This window comes from Myotis myotis, unplaced genomic scaffold (assembly GCF_014108235.1).
Source record: "Myotis myotis isolate mMyoMyo1 unplaced genomic scaffold, mMyoMyo1.p scaffold_m19_p_8, whole genome shotgun sequence".
Lineage (NCBI taxonomy): Eukaryota > Metazoa > Chordata > Mammalia > Chiroptera > Vespertilionidae > Myotis > Myotis myotis.
In genome coordinates, this window is record NW_023416390.1 from 76550037 (window position 1) to 76573000 (window position 22964).

Below are 22964 nucleotides of genomic sequence, written 5' to 3' on the forward strand. Positions count from 1 at the left end.
GAGTGGCACTGATGGCTGTGACTACATCCTCAGGGCAGCACTGATGGGTGTGACTACATCCTCAGAACAGCACTGATGGGTGTGACTACATCCTCAGAACAGCACTGATGGGTGTGACTACATCCTCAGAACAGCACTGATGGGTATGACTACATCCTCAGGGCAGCACTGATGGGTGTGACTACATCCTCAGGGCAGCACTGATGGGTGTGACTACATCCTCAGGGCAGCACTGATAGGTGTGACTATATCCTCAGGACACCTGATGGGTGAGAAAGCTGGGGCTCAGGAGGAGAAACCATTTGGTCATGATGACATCACTAGTGGGTTAGTTAGAAGCCAAAATTTGAGCCCAAGTCTGCCTGACTCCAAAGCAAGTTTTCTGAGTCACCCAGGACTCTCAATTGACAGAAAACCCAATTTCAATCCAGCAGGTGGGAGATGTATGAGCTCAGGAAACTGGAAAGTCTTGGTTTAGGTGATCAGACCACAGACAATGCTACCAGGACCCAGTTTCGCTTCTGCTCTTGCCCCCTTGTTGGCTTTATTCCTGGGCTGCCTGGTGGCCAGGTGGCAGCAGCCCTCTCTCATCTGTCAGGACCAGTGGGAAGCAAGCGTGCCTTTGTCTGTCATTCGCAGCAAGTCTCCCTGTGTTTCTGGTCTCTGTGTGAGTCACATGGGGCGCTGACAGGTTGGGTCCAGGTCCCAGCTCTACCCCTCAGCACAGTGGTTGAGAGGCGGGGAGCTGGGGAGTGGCACGGGTTGGCTTTCCAGAGAGCAGACAGGGTATTAGTTCAACAAGAAGGAGATGTATATAATAGAGACAAAATATAAAATGGCTTCCTTCCATCTTTTCCTTTTTCTTCAAAATCTCCCAGAAAACCCACCAGCTTTCCCTGGCAGCATTTTCCAGGAGGGACATGTTAGCCTGGGTCACCCCTGCCACCCTTCGGGGTTTGTTCTAAAGGGGACATTTACTGTGTCCCATGCTAGGTCTTAAGGAGGACACACAGCCCATGTCCGTGAGGTCTTAAAACCTTGGCGGGAAATGATGTTAACACACATAAGAAAATTGGAAAACAATTCAAAATGTCTGCAATTAGCATGAGCTGGAAATGAATAAATGCCTCAATAAAATGCCAAAACCACAGCACTTTGTCAAGGTTTCCATCCTGCTCTTGTTCAGCAAGTACACCAGGAAGAGAAACTACGCTTCTGAAGATGGAAGGTTTGGACCTTTCTGCATGTCTCCTGCGTGTCACCCAAACCTTTTCTCCTTAGGCTTCTTCTTTTTTTTTTTTTTCCTAAGCATACTTTAAAAAGTTTATATGTTTTTATTGATTTTAGAAAGAGGAAGGGAAAGGAGAGAGAGAGAAACATTGATGTGAGAGAGAAACATTGATCAGTTGCCTCCTGCACACACCCTGATCAAGGACTGAACCCGCACCCCAGGCATGTGTCCTGACTGCAAATCAAATTGGCATGTCAGGCCAAGGGACCCTACTGGTGCATGAATCCGTGCACCGGGCCTCTAGTTTTGATGTGAAATTCTTCAAAAGTAAGTGTCATCATCTTCAGATGATAAAAAGGAAGGGGAGCTGAGCGGTAGCAAGCTCTCCTCTGCACTCCCGAGTTTCTGCTTGTGCTTTATATGTACAGTCTCACTTAATTCTCCTCTGTGGATCCATAAGTACCTGCTTCTTAACAGACTAGGGACCTGAAGTTAGAAGATTGGTCGAGCTTAATGAGCAAGTTAGTGACAGAGTCAGGACTTAAATCTAGGTGTGTTATACTCCAGATAATCTGCTTTTGCCCATCTTTTCATAGCGCTCCACCAAGGAGAGCTGTTGATCGTTGTAAGACTATCAGTTAAGTCTACAGAGAGATTCTTTGTGGTGATGTTTCTCCCTAGATTTTATTAAGTGGAAAGGAGAACAAGTAATCTAGAAAGAATTGTCCCCTTCTTTGTGTGGTAACTAAAATGATCTCCACTCCCCATTAGTTGTTGACTAATAAGTCAATAACTACTTATTGAGAATGGAGGCAGACTAACATTGTGGGTGACAATACAGGCCTGGAGTCAGAATGCCTGCATTTTACCCTCTCTGGATCTTGTTTTCCTCACCTGTACAGCAGTAAGAATAACTTGCCACATAGATTATGGTGGGGATTACATGAGCAAATTCGTTAGCAGTTGTAATTATTAATATGGTTGTCGATGCTGTTGCTATTAACCTGTCAGGGGTGGTGCTGACTTGTTGACATTGTCGTCCACATTGTTGATATTGGGGGCATTGGCATTGGTATTGTTGCCATCAGCACTGTCTTGTTGACTTGTTGACACTGTTAGCATCAGTCTTAACTTCTTGTTGACATTGTTGATGTTTTAATGACAGTGTTGGCATTAGTGTTGATGTTATTGATGTTGACATTTTCAGTGTTGCTGTTGTTATTAACTTGCTGGTATTATTGACACTGGTGTTAAGTTGTTGACTTGCTGTTGGCTTGTTGGTGCTGTTGTTGACACTGTACCTTCTTTCCTCTTCACAAGGTGGCTCACTTGGTCCTCAAGGCTCATGCCAGAGCTTGGCACCTCTACAACAGCCACCATCGCCCGCAGCAGCAGGGCCGTGTGGGCATCGTGCTGAACTCAGACTGGGCAGAACCCCTCTCCCCAGAGAGTCCCGAGGACCTGAGAGCCTCTGAGCGCTTCTTGCACTTCATGCTGGGCTGGTTTGCACACCCTATCTTTGTGGATGGAGACTACCCAGCTGCCCTGAGGGCCCAGATTCAACAGATAAACAAGCAGTGCCCCAGTCCCGTGGCCCAGCTCCCCGAATTCACTGAAGCAGAGAAGCAGCTCCTGAAAGGCTCAGCTGATTTCCTGGGTCTGTCCCACTACACTTCCCGCCTCATCAGCAAGGCCCAACAAGACACCTGCATCCCCAGCTATGATACCATTGGAGGCTTCTCACAGCACGTGGACCCTGCCTGGCCCCAGACCTCATCCCCTTGGATTCGTGTGGTGCCCTGGGGCATAAGGAGGCTGTTGCGGTTTATATCCTTGGAGTACACAAGAGGAAAGGTTCCCATCTACCTGGCTGGGAATGGCATGCCCATCGGGGAAAGTGAAAATCTCCTTGATGATTCCTTGAGAGTAGACTACTTCAATCAATATATCAACGAGGTGCTCAAGGGTAAGAGCAGTGGATATGCTGGTGATCGGAAGGTGGGTGGCCCTTCTTCAAGTCATCACAGTTTTGTGTTATGGAACCAAGACCGTCTCTCAAGTAAATGAAGCCAAAAAGTAGTATTGGTAGTAAGAGCATGAGTCCTTCACATCAGCCTCCTAACTCTCCCCCTCAAGGCCTCAACTTTTTGCTCTCATATTCTTATTCCTTTCTAAATTCTGCCCATCTGAACCCTGTCCATTAATCAAGCCTCATCATTTTTTAATGCACTTATTTAACAAATATTTATTAGCTGACTATTATGTTCCAGACATTGTGCAATACAGTAGAGGTAAAATATTAAACAAAAATTGTCTTTTCACATAGGATATTCACGGTCTACAGAGACACAGACAGAAAATTGCAACATAGGGTGATAATGGCATTACAGGATGGCATGAGGACACTTAAGATGGGACTCCAACCCATTAACTCTTCCTTCAGTGCTCCAGCCACATTGATCTTCATCTCCTTTAACTGGCTGTAAAAATATATAGCTCTTCATTTACTTTGATTCAATTAATCACATCTACAGTTTCACTCTTACATAACATACTGTTTCACATGTCTTTTTATTTCAAGTAAAAAGGAATGGCAAATAGGTTTCACCTCACAGGCCAGTCCTACTCAGTTGAGAGTGGCTAGCTGTCTGCCTAGAGGGCTGTGATGAGAAGATTTCAAGGCTTTGCCTAGATTCAAAGAGAAAGAATTGATAAGTGATACTTGCCCTGGGCATTGCAGTGAGGAATGGAGACCCACATCCACAGAGGGAGGTCAGACCCCCCTCTCTGTTCTTCACGTGCACTCCTCTCAGCATCAAGGTTACATTCTATAATGTGCATAATCTTGGAACCCATTTAAGACATTGCCTCAAGTGATCGTTGACACAGCTGTATGCAGTCAATCGACAGATACTTTCCTCCTGTGACAACTGTGGAACGGATGCTCTGAGATGTTGAATGGTGTGCCCAAACATGCTGTGAGTGGAACCAGAGGCCTATTTCTGGCTCAGCTCTTCACTCTTCCCACTGACCTATGAGGCTTTTATTCATCTTTATGTTCCCAGAGCCTGGCCCAGCCTGGAGACAAAGCAGGTGCTTACTGAATTACTTAGTGAGCAACTTTTCCTGCCACATACGCAATAGGTGCGATTTGATAGAAACGAGGCTTAATACTTTGCTGACTCCCCGTTGGAGCCCACAGCCATTGCCTTATTTTGGCTCTGGTTGTTGGTTGACCTGCTAGACCGTCTTTATTTTCTCACAGTCCTGGAGTCCAGAAGTCTGAAATCAAGATGTCAGTAGAAATGCTCTGCCTCCAAAGGTTCCAGGGGCTAGGGCGGGGGGATAAAATGGACACATATGTAATACCCTTTGTAATACTTTAAGCAATAAATAAAAAAAATAAAAATAAAAAATAAATCAAAGGTTCCAGGGGAGCACCCCTCCTTGCTCTTCCATCTTCCGGTGGCTCCAGACATTCCTTGGCATGTGGCTGTGTCGCCCCAATCTCTGCCTCCATCTTCACACGGCTGCTCTAGGTCTCTACGCTAGCAGATGGGGCACATGCTCTCCATTATTCATTTTAAGACAAGGATGCTCCTTTGGACTGAGTGATGGCCATGGATGTGGCCGGATGTTTCATGGGGTCTTGTGAGTTTTCCTTATCCATCATGAGGGAGAAAAGAGGTTCATGTTTTTGGAGTAACCCAAATCACCTCCAAAACTTTCATGTCAAAAGGAAAACCTTTAAAAAGCAAACTAACAGGCCTGGCCGGTTTGGCTCAGTGGATAGAGCGTCGGCCTGAGGACTCAAGGGTCCCAGGTTCGATTCCGGTCAAGGGCATGTACCTTGGTTGCGGGCACATCCCCAGTGGGGAGTGTGCAGGAGGCAGCTGATCGATGTTTCTCTCTCATCGATGTTTCCAACTCTCTATCCCTCTCCCTTCCTCTCTGTAAAAAATCAATAAAATATATTTTTTTAAAAAAAGCAAACTAACAGAGACTTTAAAATAACACCGCTGTATTTTTGTTGTTCCCCACAGCTGTCAAGGAGGACTCAGTGGATGTTCGATCTTACATTGCCCGTTCCCTCATCGATGGCTTCGAAGGACCCTCTGGTTACAGCCAGAGGTTTGGGCTGCACCACGTCAACTTCAACGACAGCAGCAGGCCAAGGACTCCCAGGAAATCTGCCTATTTTTTCACCAGCATCATTGAAAAGAATGGTTTCCTCACCAAAGAAGTGAAAAGACTGCCACCACCCAGTACAGCAACTTTCCCCCCAAGGGTCAGAGCCTTCCCTTTTCCATCTGAGGTGCCCTCCAAGGCCAAGGTCGTTTGGGAAAAGTTCTCCAACCAGCCCAAGTTTGAACGCGATCTGTTTTACCACGGCACGTTCCGGGATGACTTTCTGTGGGGCGTGTCCTCATCAGCCTATCAGATCGAAGGAGCTTGGAATGCTGACGGCAAAGGCCCCAGCATCTGGGATAACTTTACCCACACACCAGGCAGCAACGTGAAAGGCAATGCCACTGGAGACATAGCCTGTGACAGCTACAACCAACTGGATGCGGATCTGAACATGCTTCGAGCTTTGAAGGTGAAGGCCTATCGCTTCTCTATCTCCTGGTCTCGGATTTTCCCAACTGGGAGAAACAGTTCTATCAATAGCCGTGGTGTTGATTATTACAACAGGCTGATTGATGGCTTGGTGGAAAGCAACATCTTTCCGATGGTGACACTGTTCCACTGGGACCTGCCCCAGGCACTGCAAGATATCGGAGGCTGGGAGGATGCTTCCTTGATTGAGTTGTTTAACAGCTATGCAGACTTTTGTTTCCAGACCTTTGGTGACAGGGTCAAGTTCTGGATGACCTTTAATGAGCCCGTGTACCAGGCGTGGTTGGGTTATGGCTCAGGGGAGTTTCCCCCAAATGTGAAGGACCCAGGCTGGGCACCTTACAGGATTGGCCATGCACTCATCAAAGCTCATGCCAGAGTCTACCACACTTACGATGAGAAATACCGGCAAAAGCAGAAGGGGGTCATCTCCTTGAGCCTCAGTGCACACTGGGCAGAGCCCAAGTCGCCCGAGGTCCCACGGGATGTGGAGGCAGCTGACCGAATGCTACAGTTCTCTCTGGGCTGGTTCGCCCACCCCATTTTCCGAAATGGGGACTATCCCGAGGCCATGAAGTGGAAAGTGGGGAACAGGAGTGAACTACAACACTTGGCCACGTCCCGCCTGCCCAGTTTCACTGAGCAAGAGAAGAGGTACGTCCAGGCTACGGCCGATGTGTTCTGCCTCAACACCTACTCCTCCAGAATTGTGCGGTACACAACACCGAGGTTAAACCCACCCTCCTACCAAGATGACCGGGAGATGATTGAGGAGGAGGACCCTTCATGGCCGTCCACAGCAATGAACAGAGCTGCACCCTGGGGGATGCGGAGACTGCTCAACTGGATCAAAGAAGAGTATGGTGACATCCCTATTTACGTCACCGAAAATGGGGTGGGGCTGGAAAATCCGAAGGTGGAAGATACCGATCGGATATTCTACCACAAAACCTACATCAATGAAGCTTTGAAAGGTATGTGAGGGTTCATGCCCCCCTTACAAAATCTCCCAACATCCACATGTCATGTGCCTGAAATGATTGGCAGAGTAGATTACAAACCATCAGCAAGTCTCTGTCTTATGTGCTAACTCCATTATTCTTTCCCTGTCTGGGGTTACATTTCCCTCTGAAAAAAAGCTATGGTCGACTCCCCAGATGTACACACACACAATCCCCATAAGAACATTTTTATGGGTCCATTCATCTATAATTGAGCAACTACTGTTGGATAAGTTTTACTCTAAATCATAGGGAAACAGTAGTGAACAAAACAGATAACTTTCTGCTGACATGAAGTTTATATTCTGACTAGTGGTCCGATGCATGGATTCATGCACATTGAAAGGAAATTAATTAGAAGGTGGCCAGCAGGACGGGACTGGGAGAGATGGGCCACACCTGGGGCAGCACCTGGCTCAAAGGGCATCTGCAGGGTGCCTCCAGCAGGTGGGGTCCCTCGGCCTGGCCTGTGGGGATTGGGCCGAATCTGGCTCTCCAACATCCCCTGAGGGGTCCCAGATTGCAAGAGGGAGGTTCTTGGGCGACGTACCCCGGAATAAGGCTCCCTCCTCTCTGGTTCCGGGGTGCGTCACCTGAGAACTGCTACTGCCAAGTTACCACAGCTTGGCAGCTCCTGCATTGAAGCGTCTTCCCCTGGTGGTCAGTGTGCATCATAGCCACTGGTCAGATGGTCTCTTAGCCTTTTATATATATAGACTAGAGGCCCGGTGCACAAAATTTGTGTGTGTGTGTGTGGGGGGGGGGGGGGTCCATCAGCCCGGCATGCACCCTCTCCAATCCGGGACTACTTGGAGGATGTCCAACTCCCTGCAGGAATTGGATCTAAACCAGCAGTCGGACATCCCTCTCGCAATCCAGGACCGCTGGCTCCTAACCGCTCACCTGCCTGCCTACCTGATCACCCCTAACCACTCTGCCTACCTGCCTTATCACCCCTAACCCCTTTGCCTGCCTGCCTGATTGCCTCTAACCACTCTGCCTGCCTGCTTGATTGCCCCCTAACTGCCCTCCCCTGCCAGCCTGATCACCCCCTAACTACTCCCCTGCCAGCCTTACCACCCCTAACTGCCTCTGCCTCAGCCCCCACCACTGTGGCTTCGTCTGGAAGGACGTCCGGAAGACGTCTGGTCTAATTAGCATATAACCCTTTTATTAGTATAGATGGGTTCCATGCAACCCCAGAGCAAGAAATTGTTCTCACATTCACATTTGTGTTTCATGTCTAAAGGGGGCCGAGACTCTTGAATTTGAAGCACATCCCTTTACCCCAACAAAAGAATTTGATTTTACAAAGATCAGTCATTAATACTTGTTTGGGGGCATGAGTGTGGGCAAAAGAACAAAGACACACAAGATGATCTGTCTATCGGGGACACGGTACCTGTGTGTACAAGTTGATGGTTCAGGACTCCTGCCTTGAGTTGAGAGGCCAGTACTTGGCTGGGCTTCTTGGGGTCCCTGCCTGACTGGGGTAAAGCTCTTCTCTTTCCCTTGCAATGTTCCCAGCCTACAGGCTCGATGGCGTAGACCTCCGAGGGTATTCCGCGTGGTCTCTGATGGACAACTTTGAGTGGCTGAATGGTTACACAGTCAAGTTTGGGCTGTACCATGTTGATTTCAACAATGCGAACAGGCCTCGCACAGCAAGGGCCTCCGCCAGGTACTACACGGAGGTCATCGCCAGCAACGGCATGCCGCTGCCCCGCGAAGACGAGTTTCTCTACGGCCGGTTTCCCGAGGGCTTCATCTGGAGCGCGGCTTCCGCTGCGTATCAGGTGCGGAGTGCAGGGCAGTTCAGCAACATCGGCTGCACACCTACTGTGCGCCGGGCTCCGGGTTCAGGGCTGGGAAGGGCAGGGTGAGCAGGGGATTTTCATAGACTGTGGGAGGGAAGTGAGGGATGCCATCAGGGGATCTTGGAGGACCTCTTCCCCGATAGCCCTGGTTCTTCACCCCCCAGTACAGGCAGACCAGCACAGTTACGAGGGCAGTGCTGAGATGGTGTTTGCAGCGAGAAGGAGCAGGTGGCGCCTGGGCAGACACTTAGGCAGAGGTGTGAGCGTGAGGACTCTCTGCTGGGTGCTTTTCTCGCCTGCTCTCCTCCAAGTGGGAAACATGGCTGTCACGGTTTCCTTTTCTAGTCACCAAAGAATGGGTCGTCGCGGCCACGGAGGGGCGGTGGGAGGGGCAGGCGATCGGCCCGAGGTTATTAGAGACGGGTTTCTTTCCTGATGACCTAACATCCTACCATCACCTTATACGTGCCAGGTGAAGCTTCCTCACACAGAAAATATGAGGGTTTTGCCTTTTTCCCAGAGAAATAAAAGATAACAAGCCAAGAGTGACTTGCTCAGGCCTTTAGTTGCGGGTCCCTGCTTTACATCTTTTTTATTTTCTCTGCGACAGGAGGGGCTCTGTGTGCTCAGGGTGAGGCCTGGGCAGGGTCAGGGGTATGAGCTGGCCTGGCTGGGAGTGCCCCGCCCTAGGGTTTTTTTTGGACTATAGCTGCTGAAAATACGTTCGAGGTAGACGAGTGTTAGCAGCCCCAGATGACCGCAACACCGGGTTATGAATGACGTCTGGGGGCAAGTTCTGCCACACCCAGACCTGTGCTAGCCAAACACACAGAACCGCTCATGTAGCCTATTGTGTGGGCCGGAGGAAGCCCCGTTCTTGGTCCCGCCAGGTGCTCTGGCCAACACTTCACGTGAGGAAATGCCGAGGTTTCCGAGACAGGCTTCTGTGGCTCTTCTTTCAGGCACAGATGCCAGTAGATTTCTCCCCCAGTTGTAACAACCAGCGCTGTCTCCAGACATTGATCAATGTCCCTGCGGGGACAACACAGTGGCTGGGTGAGACCCACGGTCCTGGTTTGCAGCTGACACAGGAAGGGACACAGGCAGGCCTGCTGGGTTCTTAACCCTGTCCGTGCACGGGCGGGACAGTCTTGGAAACATTTTGGTAACCACGTCTTGAATGATTAAGTTGGTGTCAGGGAGCAGTCAGCAGGCACGTTCTCCCCAATTTTGACATTGAATATTCTAATGAGCAAAATGTGGGGTGTGAATCGAGAATGGATGAGACGTGCCTACAATGCAGATTAGATGCCATCTGACTGGATTCTTTTTTAAAACCTTTCCTTTGGAAATCGGTTTAAACAGAGAAAAGTTGCAAAAACAGTAGAGGACTCCCATGTACCCTTTCCCATGCTCCTCAACTGTTACCATTTTACCATTTGCTTCATTTTCTCTCTCTATGTGCACAATTGTGTGTGTGTGTGTGTGTGTGTATGCACATTTTATATGTATGTGAAACAGACTTTACACCTGAATGAGCAGGTGTCTACCAGGTTTCTCTACCATAAAATTAAGAAGTATTTTGTAGCTATAAGTGATTTAGGGGGAGCTACTGGAGACTATACAAATAGCCTGTTTCTCATTAAGTTTCACCCACTAGCTTTAGGAACTGTTGGTAATTTTTGCCTGAATCAGTTATTGCTATGATAGTGGACAAATGGTGATTTCCTAATTTCATCATTCCTTTACATTATTTATTATGTGGCACTCAACACATAATAATGTGTTGAGCTTTGCCTTTTCTCCTACTTACTTATATTTTATTTATACCTAAATGTGTTTTGATATATGGCATCAGTTTGGTCTTACGGAGTCCTGTTGTATTCAGTGGGCAGCACTTTTGCTGTCATTGTGTATTTAAATGCTCCAATCGCCCACATTTTGCCAGGCACAGTGCCTTCGGAACATGGCCCATCCTTCTCTGAGCTCTTCCCCAATTCTTTCCGGCACAAGGTGTTCCAGGTTCCTCTTGCACCTCTCCTGCCCAGCCCTGTCACCAGCTATTTCTCTCATGGGCCCTGGATCCTTGTATTGGACAAGGGCACTTAGAAACCAAGATGTGGGTGCTCGGGGTGCTCACTGCTGCCAGGTGTCGTCACCTTTAGGTCCTCAGTGGACAGAGCTAGGAAGTCCGTGTGCACGTGCGCACGCACACACACGCACGCACACACACGCACGCAGACACACAGTTGTATATGCTTCTGCACCCACCTACATCTCCATGTATATTCAGGGCCATGAGTTCACACTGATACCTCCACAGGTTCCTGCTAGCTTTCCCATTTTCTGTATGAGTGCCCCTTTCTCCAGTGGTGAGGAATCTGGTTCTGATATCCTCAACGTAGTCACTTGTTTGCTCAGTCCCCCTGCATTCACTGACCTCCCAGCCACCGAGGCCACCTCCTCCACCCACAGCCCACGCAGGGTGCGCTCCTGCCACTCTCACGGGGGCTGTGCCGGTCGTACCCTTGGTTAAACACCACACTACCTTCCCAGGCACATAAAATCACACCGTATATGCGGAAGTGTTCTAAGTAAGTGACGGAAATCGTACCTGTCAGACTGCCTGAGTCTGCAGGTAGGTGTTTACCCGGGGGCTTGCGGTCAGTTTCCCCTTAAGATGGGCGGGACAACCAAAAGGAAGCACCGAAGCAGACACACGTCCTGACCAGAAACCCTGCCCCCACGCCCGGCGTCGCTGGGATTTGTTTGGCCATCGTTGGGGCTGGGGCACGTGGAATTGTTCACTCGAACTGTTAGTGAACAGATGCTGTTATGGTAGCTACTGGGACACAAGGATGACAGAATCAGTGCCCAGGCCATACAGTCTGTGGGGATGCGGGTGACAGTGACAGAAAGTATGTACGGGAAGCTGCAGGAGTTTAGAAATCAGAGGGAGGCCATCGAAGGCTCCAGAGGACTTACCTCCTGTCTCGGGACCTTCCTGCTGACACAAAGGAACCTGTGAGGGCGTGACTGCAGGACTTAATTAGGTTGTGTCTTGTCATCTTGAGATCGAAGGTGCGTGGAGAGCAGATGGCAAAGGACTCAGTATTTGGGACACGTTTTCCCACACACCACTGAAGGTCAGCAACGACGACACGGGAGACGTGGCCTGTGACAGTTACCACAAGATCGCCGAGGACGTGGCCGCCCTGCGGAACCTGGGGGTGTCCCACTACCGCTTCTCCATCTCTTGGCCTCGTGTCCTCCCGGACGGAACCACCAAGTACATCAATGAAGCGGGCCTGCGCTACTACGCGCAGCTCATCGACGCGCTGCTGGCTGCCAACATCAAGCCCCAGGTGAGGTTGGGCCCGGGAGGCCTGCCCACGTGGGGGAGCCAGCTGGGCCAGGGAGCTCGTTCATCGTGTAAACAAAAGCTGTTTTCAAATTTAATTTTTGAATTGTTAACAAAGTCACGTGAGAAGAGGTCAAAAAGCAGAAAGGGGTCTGCAGTGTAGATTTTCCTTCCTTCAGTTCCTCTTTCTGTGGGCCCAAGTTTGCTAGGTTCTCATGTCCTTTTGTGGTTAGAAGCCAGTAGATGTGTCTGTGTGTGTGTATTCCTTTCCCCCCCTTTTCTCATAATGGTAAGATACTTGCTTCTTAGAAAAAAAAATGTTTTTATTGATTTCAGAGAAAGGAAGGGAGAGGGAGAGAGACAAAAACATGAAAACATCAATGAGAGAGAGACATCAATCGGCTGCCTCCTGCATGTCCCCTACTGGGGATTGAGCCCACAGTCTGGGCATGTGCCCTGACTGGGAATTGAACCTGGTGCATGGGATGATGTTCCACCACTGAGCCACACCAGCCAGGCAAGATACTTGCTTTTATTTAACAACTGGAGGCCCAGTGCACAAAATTCTTGCATGGGTAGGGTCCCTAGGCCTGGCTGGCAACCAGGGCCAATTAGGGCTTTCCAGCTGCCAGCCAGGGCCTGCCTTCCAGCTGCCTGCTGGGGCCTTCCTTCATTCCGCACCGCCCCCCTGGTGGTCAATGCATGTCCTAGCGACCAATCTCCTGGTCGAACTCCTGAGGGGACACTTTGTATATTAGATATATATATATTTCTTACAGATATTTTCATATCCACACATAGTTTCCTATTTTATTTTTGTTATGTGGAATTGTTTGCATCTTATCTCTCTAATAACTTCCCTGCTAATGGGCACTCTCCTATATGACATTTCCACTCTTTTGCCACTATAACCACTGCTATGATGAGTAACCTTAGACATACAGCCCCCATATGGGTAGTTTATCTGTAGGATCTGGTCCCAGGGGCAGAACTGGGACAAAAGTGTGTGTATTCATAAGCCATGAGTTATTATGAATAACGGAGGAGCTCATGTGTGGGCTGACTTTGCCATCACCAAAATTTTCAAACTTGAGGCCAAAGAGCACTTTCCTTTCCTGGCCATTTATGGTAACGCGCGGGAGAGCGCCCATTCTGGAAAGCCCGGGGGCTCCTCTGTTGCGTGGTTGGGGATTATGCTCCACGGCCAGAGCACAGTCCCACAGGACAGCCCCTCTCCCCACCCACTGTTATCTGGACTCTCCCCTCCCTGATAACACTGCAGGGACAAGCCAGCCGTGCAGCGTTTGTTATGGTGCGTGCAGGGCGGGTGGGGGAGACGGTGGCCGAGTGGCTCTCCTGCAGGACCCCCTGATCTGGGTCAACAACAAGATTCATCACATACAACAATTCGGAACAAGATCAGAGAGCACACACCTTAGAACCACGCGATTCTGTCCCACTCAAGGGCACTGAGACCCTGTGGGTGGGGGGGAGGGAGCAGCGTGGCCGGGAGCTCCAGGGAGGTGCGGGTGTCAGATAAAGAGGAGTGGGTGGCCAGGTGGGCGTGCAGGGAAAGGCATTTCAGGCAGAGGGAAGGGTCTGGGCTGACGATGGGTCGTGGCCCAGTGCAGGCTGAGGGCAGTGGAGACCACAGCTTGGCCAAGATGGGGCGTGTCAGGGGCATCGAGGGGAAGGCCGAGAGAAAGGCCACCCCCTAAGCATGGCCAGGCTGCTCCTTCCCCAGCCAAGGGTTCCCCGCTCCACAGGCAGACGCTCCGGACACATGGGTGATGTCCCTTTACAGTAAAATGCTCCGTCCCCCTGGGACCCTCAGCAGTCGGTCCAGGCAGGTTCTGATCTGAGAACAACCACGGCTCACACTGAAGACATGTGGGCCTCATGCCCTGGGCCTCACAATAGTGTCATGAAGTGGAAGTCTTAGCGCCTGAGCCCAGAACAGTGGGTGCACAGCTGCGACTCACACCCAGGCTTCTCCGCTCCTCTTCAGCACTGTGCCCGCCCCCTGCCGCTGAAGAACCGTGGAGCCTCTTTGGCCTGATCATTGGTTCTGTGTCCGCAGCACACGTGTGCTGGGGCATGGCCGGCACCAGCGGCTGCCCGTGCAAAGCAGGTGGATGGTCTGGCTGATCTCGCTCTCTCCCAGGTGACCCTTTACCACTGGGACCTGCCCCAGGCCCTCCAGGATGTCGGCGGCTGGGAGAACGAGACCATTGTGCAGCGCTTCAGGGACTATGCGGACCTGCTCTTCCAGAGGCTGGGCGACAAGGTGAAGTTTTGGATCACGCTGAACGAGCCCTTCGTCATTGCTCTGCAGGGCTACGGCTACGGGACAGCAGCTCCAGGTAGGCCCGGCCCAGCTGTCAGCTGCGTGTGGAGGAGGGGCCAGGAGAGCCGGGGGCAGGGCCTCAGAATGCCCACCGCTCAGCCTCCTGCTCCTGCAGCAGTTTCCCGTCTGCACCACTTGGGCTCAACCTGAATTTCACGTCCGTGCTGCCCAGGGCTTCTTTGCTCTGAGGCTCTGAGGCTCTGCCTTTCCTCAGACGGGAAGCTCCCGAGTCGGGGACGTGGACTAATTGGTGTAGGAGGGGGCGGCCCCTGAGGCTGTACAGGCCCACAGTCTGTTTCCTGCCACTCCCAGATCCCCCAGTTTTGGGTAACTGATTTGGCTGCTCCGCTCAGCCTGCCCTGACCCAACATGAGGCTGCTGGAGGCCTTCCTGCCCGAGTTCTGCTGCAGGCAGGCCGGTCCCCCTGCGGAGAGCTGCTCCGGGCCCTGCAGGGCCATATGCAAATCCCATGTAGGCGATTCGTTACTTTTCTAAGACAAAAAACCTTTTTGTTCCAAAACACATTTGACCCCAAAAGCTCTGATGGGGATTGTGGGCCTGTCCTGCCCCTTCAGAGCCATCCCGCCTTCCCTTCCTCTAGTTCTGAGCTGAGGAGTAAATCTGTGCTCATCTCTGTGCTCTTCGTGGTCACGTGTAAAAGCTGGGAAGTCACAGGGAGACCCTGGAGTCATTACCAGATGCAGCTCCATGGGTCCTTGGTTGGCGCTTTGGTTTTCCATTCCTTCAGCCCGAGAGGTGGCCTCAGACCATCGGCCCCCAAGGACTCTGTCAGCTGCTTCTGTCGGCTGTCCTCTCCAACCTCTGCTCCCACATGGGCTCCCCAGAGTGCCCGGGTGTCAGTGCCCGCCCGCGGGGCTCCTCTGGGCGCTTTGCCTGAGGCATGTGAGCACTCTGTAGGGGAAGGGGCAGAACCCAACATCCATCCAGCGCCTTGTCCGTGCAGACACGGCTGCTGGGGCTCCACACACACTATTCCACTTCCTTCTCCCAGCGACTCCCAGAGGAAGAAGCTGGAAGGCTGAAATCCTCGCCCAGAGTTACACGGCCGCTAGTAGGAAGTGGAGCCAGGATTTAAGTTCCATTCTCCCCCAAAACACATAGCGGACATCTCTAGGCAGAGAGTGCCACTCTTGGCCACATTCCCCCTTGGCTGACACCCATGTGTGCTTCCAGGCATCTCCTTCAGGCCTGGCACTGCCCCCTACATTGCCGGCCACAACCTAATCAAGGCCCATGCTGAGGCCTGGCACCTGTACAACGACGTGTACCGCGCCAGGCAAGGCGGCCTCATCTCCATCACCATCAGCAGCGACTGGGCTGAGCCCAGAGACCCCTCCAACCAGGAGGACGTGGAGGCCGCCAGGAGATACGTCCAGGTCTGTTTTCCCTCTGGGCATTGTTTTTACTCTTCCCTGTCTCCTCTCCTGTCATGATCTCATGGGAATAGAATTAGATCGCAGAACAACGCGTTAGGGTGCAGGCCTTGTTCTGCTCTTATCTGACTTTGTGAACTTGGTAATATCCCCTAACCTTGTTGGACCTTCGTTTTCTCATCTGTGCAGTGGAGAGGACCTACCTACCTCAGAGGTTTGCTGTGATGAAAGCTCTTTGGGGTTATCTTTTAAGCCTTAAAAATGATCTGTACATGTAGTCCTTGCTGGGTGTAACATTGGCTTGGAGCTAACAAATAGAAATTCTCTTCAGTGTCTGGTTTCACTACAGTTAATAGAACCAGGCTGCAATGCCACATACAACCTCCAGGTGTCACCATATAACCTTACTTCCTCAGCCTAAAGCTTCCGTAAATTGGGAACTTCAGACTCTGTGAAACTCATGAGTGCCCCCAATTCCAGGAGTTTAACATAAGGACACGCATCTCTTGGTCGTGGAATTTTGCTCCTAGGAAGTAGAGGGACTAGCGGGCAGGTGCCAACAACATGACCCACCCCTGTTTCAGCCTGAGCCCTGACAAGAGGAGATAGAAAAGAGTGGCCGCATCGCCAAGTTTTTCTCTGGCTCCTGGGAATGTCTCTGAAGGGGTTGGAGGGCACCCTCTCCCAGGTTTCGCCTCAGGAAGCGTTTTGGCTCTGAGGAGGAGCCAGGTCACGGTTCAATACCCAGTCAGAGAACAAGCCCGGATTGTGGACTGATCCCCAGTGCGGGGTGTCAGGAGGCAGCCAGTCAATGATTCTCTCTCATTATTGATGCTTCTTTCTCTCTCTCCCTTCATCTCTGAATTCAATAAAAATATATATTTTTAAAAGAATGGGATATGGAAAGAATGTGGGGAGTGGGGGCAAGTGTCCAGGGGCGTACCTGCTAATGCTGAGGCTGATGTCCCCCACCCCCACCTGCAGTTCATGGGAGGCTGGTTTGCACATCCGATTTTCAAGAATGGAGATTACAATGAAGTGATGAAGACTCGGATCCGTGACAGGAGCCTGGCCGCTGGCCTCAACAAGTCTCGGTAGGTCCTGGTGCCCAGACACCCAACCAGGAGAGGGTCAGGAGGGAGTCTGGTCTGTGGGACTGAAATGAAGCTCCTGGGTGGACAGCACAGTGGCGAGAGCATGGCTGTTGGGTCAGAGAGGTGTGTCTGAGGCAAGTTACTGTATCTCTGGGCTTCCTGCTTGCTGGGAAGATTAAACATGATTGTGTATGGGAAGCTCTCAGCCGAGGTCCTGGCACTGCTATGTGTTTGACGAAAGGCAGTTGCTATTATTGTTGTTATCCTTCAGAACAGCCTGGAAATCTATCTTCAAGGGCACCCACTTCTTATCAACCCACCACCTCCCTCTAAAGACAAATTCCCCAGCTCATCCTACCCCATTCCATCACCTGTAAGTGAATGGATAGCAATGGGTGATGGCCAGCGTGTTTGTTGTTTGGCCAGTAGGTGGCGATGGTGAACACAAAGCAGTCCTACTTCCTGTCAAAAAAGTAATGGCAACATCAACAGCTAACATGTATTCATCTTCTATTGGTACTTCTAGTCCTATTTAAAGATGAGGCACAAATATTGAAGCAAGATCATCCAGCTATTAACCCTTTGCGGTCGTATTAAATTTGGACATGAGTGTCGTACTGGTCGGAATTAATTTCCATTGAAAGAGCAGTGATACATAACATGCAAGATTATGAAGGATAAACAAGATTTATTAATTCTTTTTTGGAACTACGTCACTACTAGTGGAATCACGACAAACGTTATCACTTTCTACGTCAGAGTCAGTATTCAAGGTGCCAAAATAAAACTCTTCATCGTTACTTTCAGATTCGCGGTACACTTCTTTCGGTAACTTTCTTTTTGCCATTTTGGAGTATTATTTTGAAATACCTTAACAAGCGAGAATGCCTAATTACAGTTAAACGTAATTTGTAAAGTTTTATTTGAAATTCTGTGAAGTGTCTCCGAAGCTTGTCGATTTCTTCACTCTCAAAAGGCGACTGACTCGCCACGGTGTTTTGCATGGCGAGTGTGGAACGACCGCGTTTGTTTATATTGATTTTCGATATCTCCAATTTGTCGGGGCAATGTTTTGGTTTGTGACAAGGTCGCTTAGACACTTAAGAGCTTTCAGAGAAATTATGAACTGATACATGAATGAATAGAGTGAAGATTCATACGGTTCCTTGCTGTGGTGGCTGAGAGTAGACAAATGACCGCAAAGGGTTAAGTGATGGAGCTGGGATATGAAATCGGGCTGTCTGATTCCAGGGCCCACACTGGGTTTGAGTCACCCAGCTGGGATTAGAGATACCGGACGTGGATGAGGACGGAATGGCCTGGCCTTATGGAAACATATCCACAAGCTCCAAGGTAGTGCATGTTGTTACCATAGCTCAAAAGGCCTTTGAGTCTTTCCCACAAACTACCCCATAGAGCCCAGCTGGAAGGATTAAGTAATCCAGTCCCCACCCTTACAACACATCCGGGCCTGGTTAGGGCAAGTCCTGCTAAGCAGGCTGTGCCTACTGGTCTGGTCAGCCAGTCTGGTCTCAGAGAAGCAAGTGAGCACTCCTGTCCATCAGCATAGCTTTGCTGAGTGCCAGGTCAGAGTCTGTGTAAAGAGGAGCCTGCGTCAGGCTCCTCACGTGGCCGACACACCAGCTGGGAAGTCAGTCACTCCAGGGAATTCTATTCCCCAATTTGTTCATCCAGCAAAAGCTCAGAAGATGAGATCATGACAAGGCAGGGCACCAGCTGAGCTGGGCCTTGGCAGTGAATAGCATTTGGGAGGACAGAGGGCATTCCAAGAGGAATGGTGTGAGCACCAACCCAGCGGTAGGAATGAGTGGAGCATGTGCAGTTAATGGGGGGAGGGGCCAAGGCCACACAGTGAAGGGCCTGGAGGCCAGGTAGAGGGGCTCAGCTTTGATGCCACGGGCCCTGAGGCGCCACTGCTGGCTTCTGGGCAGGGCTCCAGTTTTAGAACCTCAGGGAGGGAGCGTTTTGCTCCCCCAGGTTAATGACAGCAGGAAGGTCAAGATGAAGGTGTCAGACGCCTAAAGGCAATCCCCAGGCAACCCTAAACCAGCAGCACCGAGTCTGCCTGCCAGGGGCACGTGCAGGCAGATGGGGCTGAGAGGAACCTGTATGTGTTGTACGCAAGCACATGCTAATCCGATTTTATAGGAAAGTCTCAGAGAACATGAAAAATGCTCCAGCAAATGCTTATTTTACAAAAGTGTAGCGAGATCATATGAGCAGAAAAGTTCCAATCGCCAAAGTTCAAAAAATTTAATCTGTAAAAACATTTCCCCTACTAATAAGGATAGACTTTGGAGAAAAGAGGCAAACCTAAAGAAACCACAACAAAAACAGTGCCTTAGAAAGGGCAGATGATGGAAATACAAATTATAAAAGGTAAAACCTTAAGGGTTAGTCTTAAGGTATATGCCTCAGACATGTCCTTGATTTCAGAATCTACCACAGATGGTAAACATCAGAAGTTGCATGTTAATTTTTGAAGAAAATAAAAAAAATATGTGTATCTGTCCAACTGGGAGGTTTATAAGAGTAGCTTTTAGTTTCATTTGTAACAGGGGGGCAGTGAGGTTGCAGGGCGGTAGGCGGAGCCTCGGCACCTCCCGCAGCAGTGGCAGGGCCTCTCCTCGCCCCTGCACCATCGCCACCCTGTCACCAGTAGTTTACAGCGCCCTGCCTCTGCCCCAGAACATTCTCCTCCCAAAGCATGGCTGCTCCTGAAACCCCGCCCTTCACGGCTCCTTCCCCCCAGGCTCCCGGAGTTCACGGAGAGTGAGAAGAGGAGGATCAATGGCACCTACGACTATTTTGGGTTCAATCACTACACCACTGTCCTGGCCTACAATCTTGACTATGCCTCTTGGATCTCTTCCTTTGATGCAGACAGGTAAGGCATCCAGCAGGGCCTCCAAGAACAGTCTTTGGAAAAGACAGTGGCCCCTCTGCCCACCTCGTGCATGAAGGCCCCCGTGGCCTGGAGAACCGCCTCCTGATGCCGCAGGTCCTGGGGTTTCTGAGACGAGTCCTGTCTCCTGAGACTCCTAAGCAAACCCCACCAGCCTGACAGTAATACACGGGATTTCCAAGACGCCTCCCACTGAGCTAGGCATGCCTGGAGTTCTTAAATAGCGTTTTCGAGAAAAACCTTTTTCTTCCCTTTTCCTTTTTTTGTCATATTTGTTTTACTTATAGATGATGTATTTCAGCTAAAATAACAATAAGGACTTTTTTTCCCCCTTTTCGGAGTAAAGGTCAAAGTATTATTTTTGTATTACACCAATAATATGTGTTCACAGTGGTTAGAAAGCAAGAATAGGAAATTCTTTAGTTTTAATCCTCACCCAAGGATATATTTCCATTGATTTTTAGAGAGAGTAAAAGGGAGAGGGAGAGACAGAGAAACATTGATTAGGTGCCTCCGCACTCGCCCTACCCAGGGCCGGGGATCAAGCCTGCAACTGAATATGTGCCCTTGATGGGAACCGAACCTATCCATTGAGCAAACCTGCTAGGGCGGATAGGAAATTCTTGTGTGTCATTTCAGAAGCGTGTGTGTGTGTATGTATATTCACATTACACATAGTTTATACAGTATATATTTGTACATGTCTTTGTTACAAAAAAAAACAACAGGATTAGCCCAGCCAGTGTGCTCAGTGGTTGAGCATTGACCTATGAACCAGGAGGTCACAGTTCAATTCCTGATCAAGGCACATGCCTTGCTTGCGGGCTCAATCCCCAGTCCGCAAGGGGGCGTACAGGAGGCAGCTAATCGATGATTCTCTCTCATCACTGATGTTTCTATTTCTCTCTCCCTTTCCCTTCCTCTCTAAAATAAAAATATATATATATATGTATATATTTAAAAACCAGATTATACACTGAGTGGCCAGATTATGATGACCGGCCAAATTATTATGACCACCCCATCAATACAATGAAGTGAATTAGTTATGCAAATAATAATAAAACCTTGGGAGTATTTCCTTAGGAAGTTTTCAATATTCAGTATTTTTGGAAGTGTCAATGAAGTACTGATGGGGTGGTCATAATAATCTGGCCACTCAGTGTATGTATATATACTATTTTGTTTCATTTCAACTTTCTAAAAAATGTTTTTATTCATTTTAGAGGAAGGAACAGGGAGAGAAACATCGATCAACTGCCTCCTGCATTCCCACCTTCTAGGGATCAAGCCTGCAAACCTGGGCATGTGCCCTAATCAGGAATTGAACCAGCGACCTCTCAGAGTATGGGACAATGAGCCACACCGGCAGGGCTGTTCCTTTTATTTTTTAAGTTCTTTTATTACTATTACTACTACTACTACTACTACTATTATTACTATTACTAGAGGCCTGATGCACAAAATTTGTGCAAGGGGCTCAGGCCCTCGCAGCCCCGGCTTCATCCAGCAGGTCGTCCGGACGGTTGTCCAGAATGTCATCTGGATGGTTGGTTGGCTGCTCAGTCTAATTCGCATATTAGCTCTTTATTATATAGGAATTAAACTTAGAGAGAGGAAGGGGGAGGGAAGGGAGAGAGAGAACGATTTGTTCCACTTATTTTTAAAAATATATTTTTATTGATTTCAGAGAGGAAGGGAGAGGGAGAGATAGAAAGAAATATCAATGATGAGACACAATCATCGGTTGGCTGCCTCCTGCACGCCCCACACTGGGGATCAAGCTGCAACCTGGGCATGTGCCCTGACCAGGAACCGAACTGTGACCTCCTGGTTCATAGGTCAACACTCAACCACTGAGCCACACTGGCTGGGCTCCACTTATTTATACATTCACTGGTTGCTGCTTGTATGTGCCGACAGGGAATCAAAGCGGCAACCCTGGTGTATTCAGATGACACTCTAACCAACTGACTAACCACGCAGGACTGTTTCATTCCTTTTCTATCAAGCATCCTTCCATCCCAGTAGTGTGAAATCTTGTCAAGGTTCTTTCTTTGAAAACAAATGCGTACACCCCACTGTGTCCTGAACCCACCATTCAGGCTTGGCAAGGGGGACTGAGAGGACCCCTGCTGGTCCCAGTCAGGCACCCACTGGACTCTCGCTGCCTCACTGGTCTCCGGACGCCTCCACAGGGACCCGTGCTCAGCTAAGAAATGCCCCCCATCCACTTTCAGCTGAGCAAGATAAATCCAGTTGTTGGTAAAACTAAACGGTTGGGTTATTTTTTTTCAAAAATTTGGATTAAGTTAAATAACTGTATTTGAAATGCTTCACTCTCAAGACAGTTGAGTTTCTGTGCTTCCCACAGCAGGCGCTCCTTTGGCACAACCTGTTGCCCTCTCTTATCTGTCACTGGATAGAGGGGCAGGGTCTTGGGCACTTGAAGCAGGTCCCAGCCCAAAACCCCGTCCTCACACAAAGGGGTTGGTGCCTGTGGCATTGACCCGACGCAGGTGACTCAGGGAAGCCCATGACAGCTGCACCCACTCGAGACGTGGGAAACCCAGAGCCCTTTCACAGCCAGTGTGCGGTGTTGAGCCTGTAGAGGGTTCGGTCCGGGAGTGAGACCCTCCCCCTGCACACGTGGAGAGCTGGAGCAGAGCGCTAGCGTGGCTTGTCTGGTTACACCAGCATTAAGCAGTGAACCTAGAACTTATGGAGAGAGAATTGGGGTCATTTAACTATTCTGGGTTCATTTATGACTCTCACGACTAGACAAAACCTAAGGTTTTTCCTAGTATAAATCCTGCTTTGTCTTTTGTGCAAAGGGCCTCTGGGAATTTATAAGACAGACCTAATCTTGTGTTTGAACTGGCAGGGGAGTTGCCTCCATCACAGATCGCTCTTGGCCAGACTCGGGCTCCTTCTGGCTGAAGATGACACCCTTTGGCTTCAGGAGGATCCTGAACTGGTTAAAGGAGGAGTACAACAACCCTCCGATCTACGTCACAGAGAACGGAGTGTCCCAACGGGGAGAAACAAGCCTCAATGACACTGCACGGATCTACTACCTCCGCAGTTACATCAACGAGGCACTCAAAGGTATGGCCGGCCCCCCCTTCCTCACGTGCACCTCGCACTGCGGGAACATCTGCTCACATCTGCAT

General features: G+C 49.9%; 1 protein-coding gene across 1 annotated transcript in view; it reads left to right on the top strand.

Moving 5' to 3' along the window:
• LCT (lactase) overlaps positions 1-22964 on the top strand; it is a 48953-nt gene that overhangs the window by 22717 nt on the left and 3272 nt on the right. Inside the window, exons 7-15 of the mRNA XM_036320682.1 lie at positions 2552-3197; positions 5275-6825; positions 8380-8648; positions 11744-12034; positions 14195-14393; positions 15572-15774; positions 16756-16865; positions 19639-19773; positions 22676-22899. Of these exons, the coding sequence (XP_036176575.1) occupies positions 2552-3197; positions 5275-6825; positions 8380-8648; positions 11744-12034; positions 14195-14393; positions 15572-15774; positions 16756-16865; positions 19639-19773; positions 22676-22899 (3628 nt within the window). The remainder of the gene's footprint in view (positions 1-2551; positions 3198-5274; positions 6826-8379; positions 8649-11743; positions 12035-14194; positions 14394-15571; positions 15775-16755; positions 16866-19638; positions 19774-22675; positions 22900-22964) is intronic.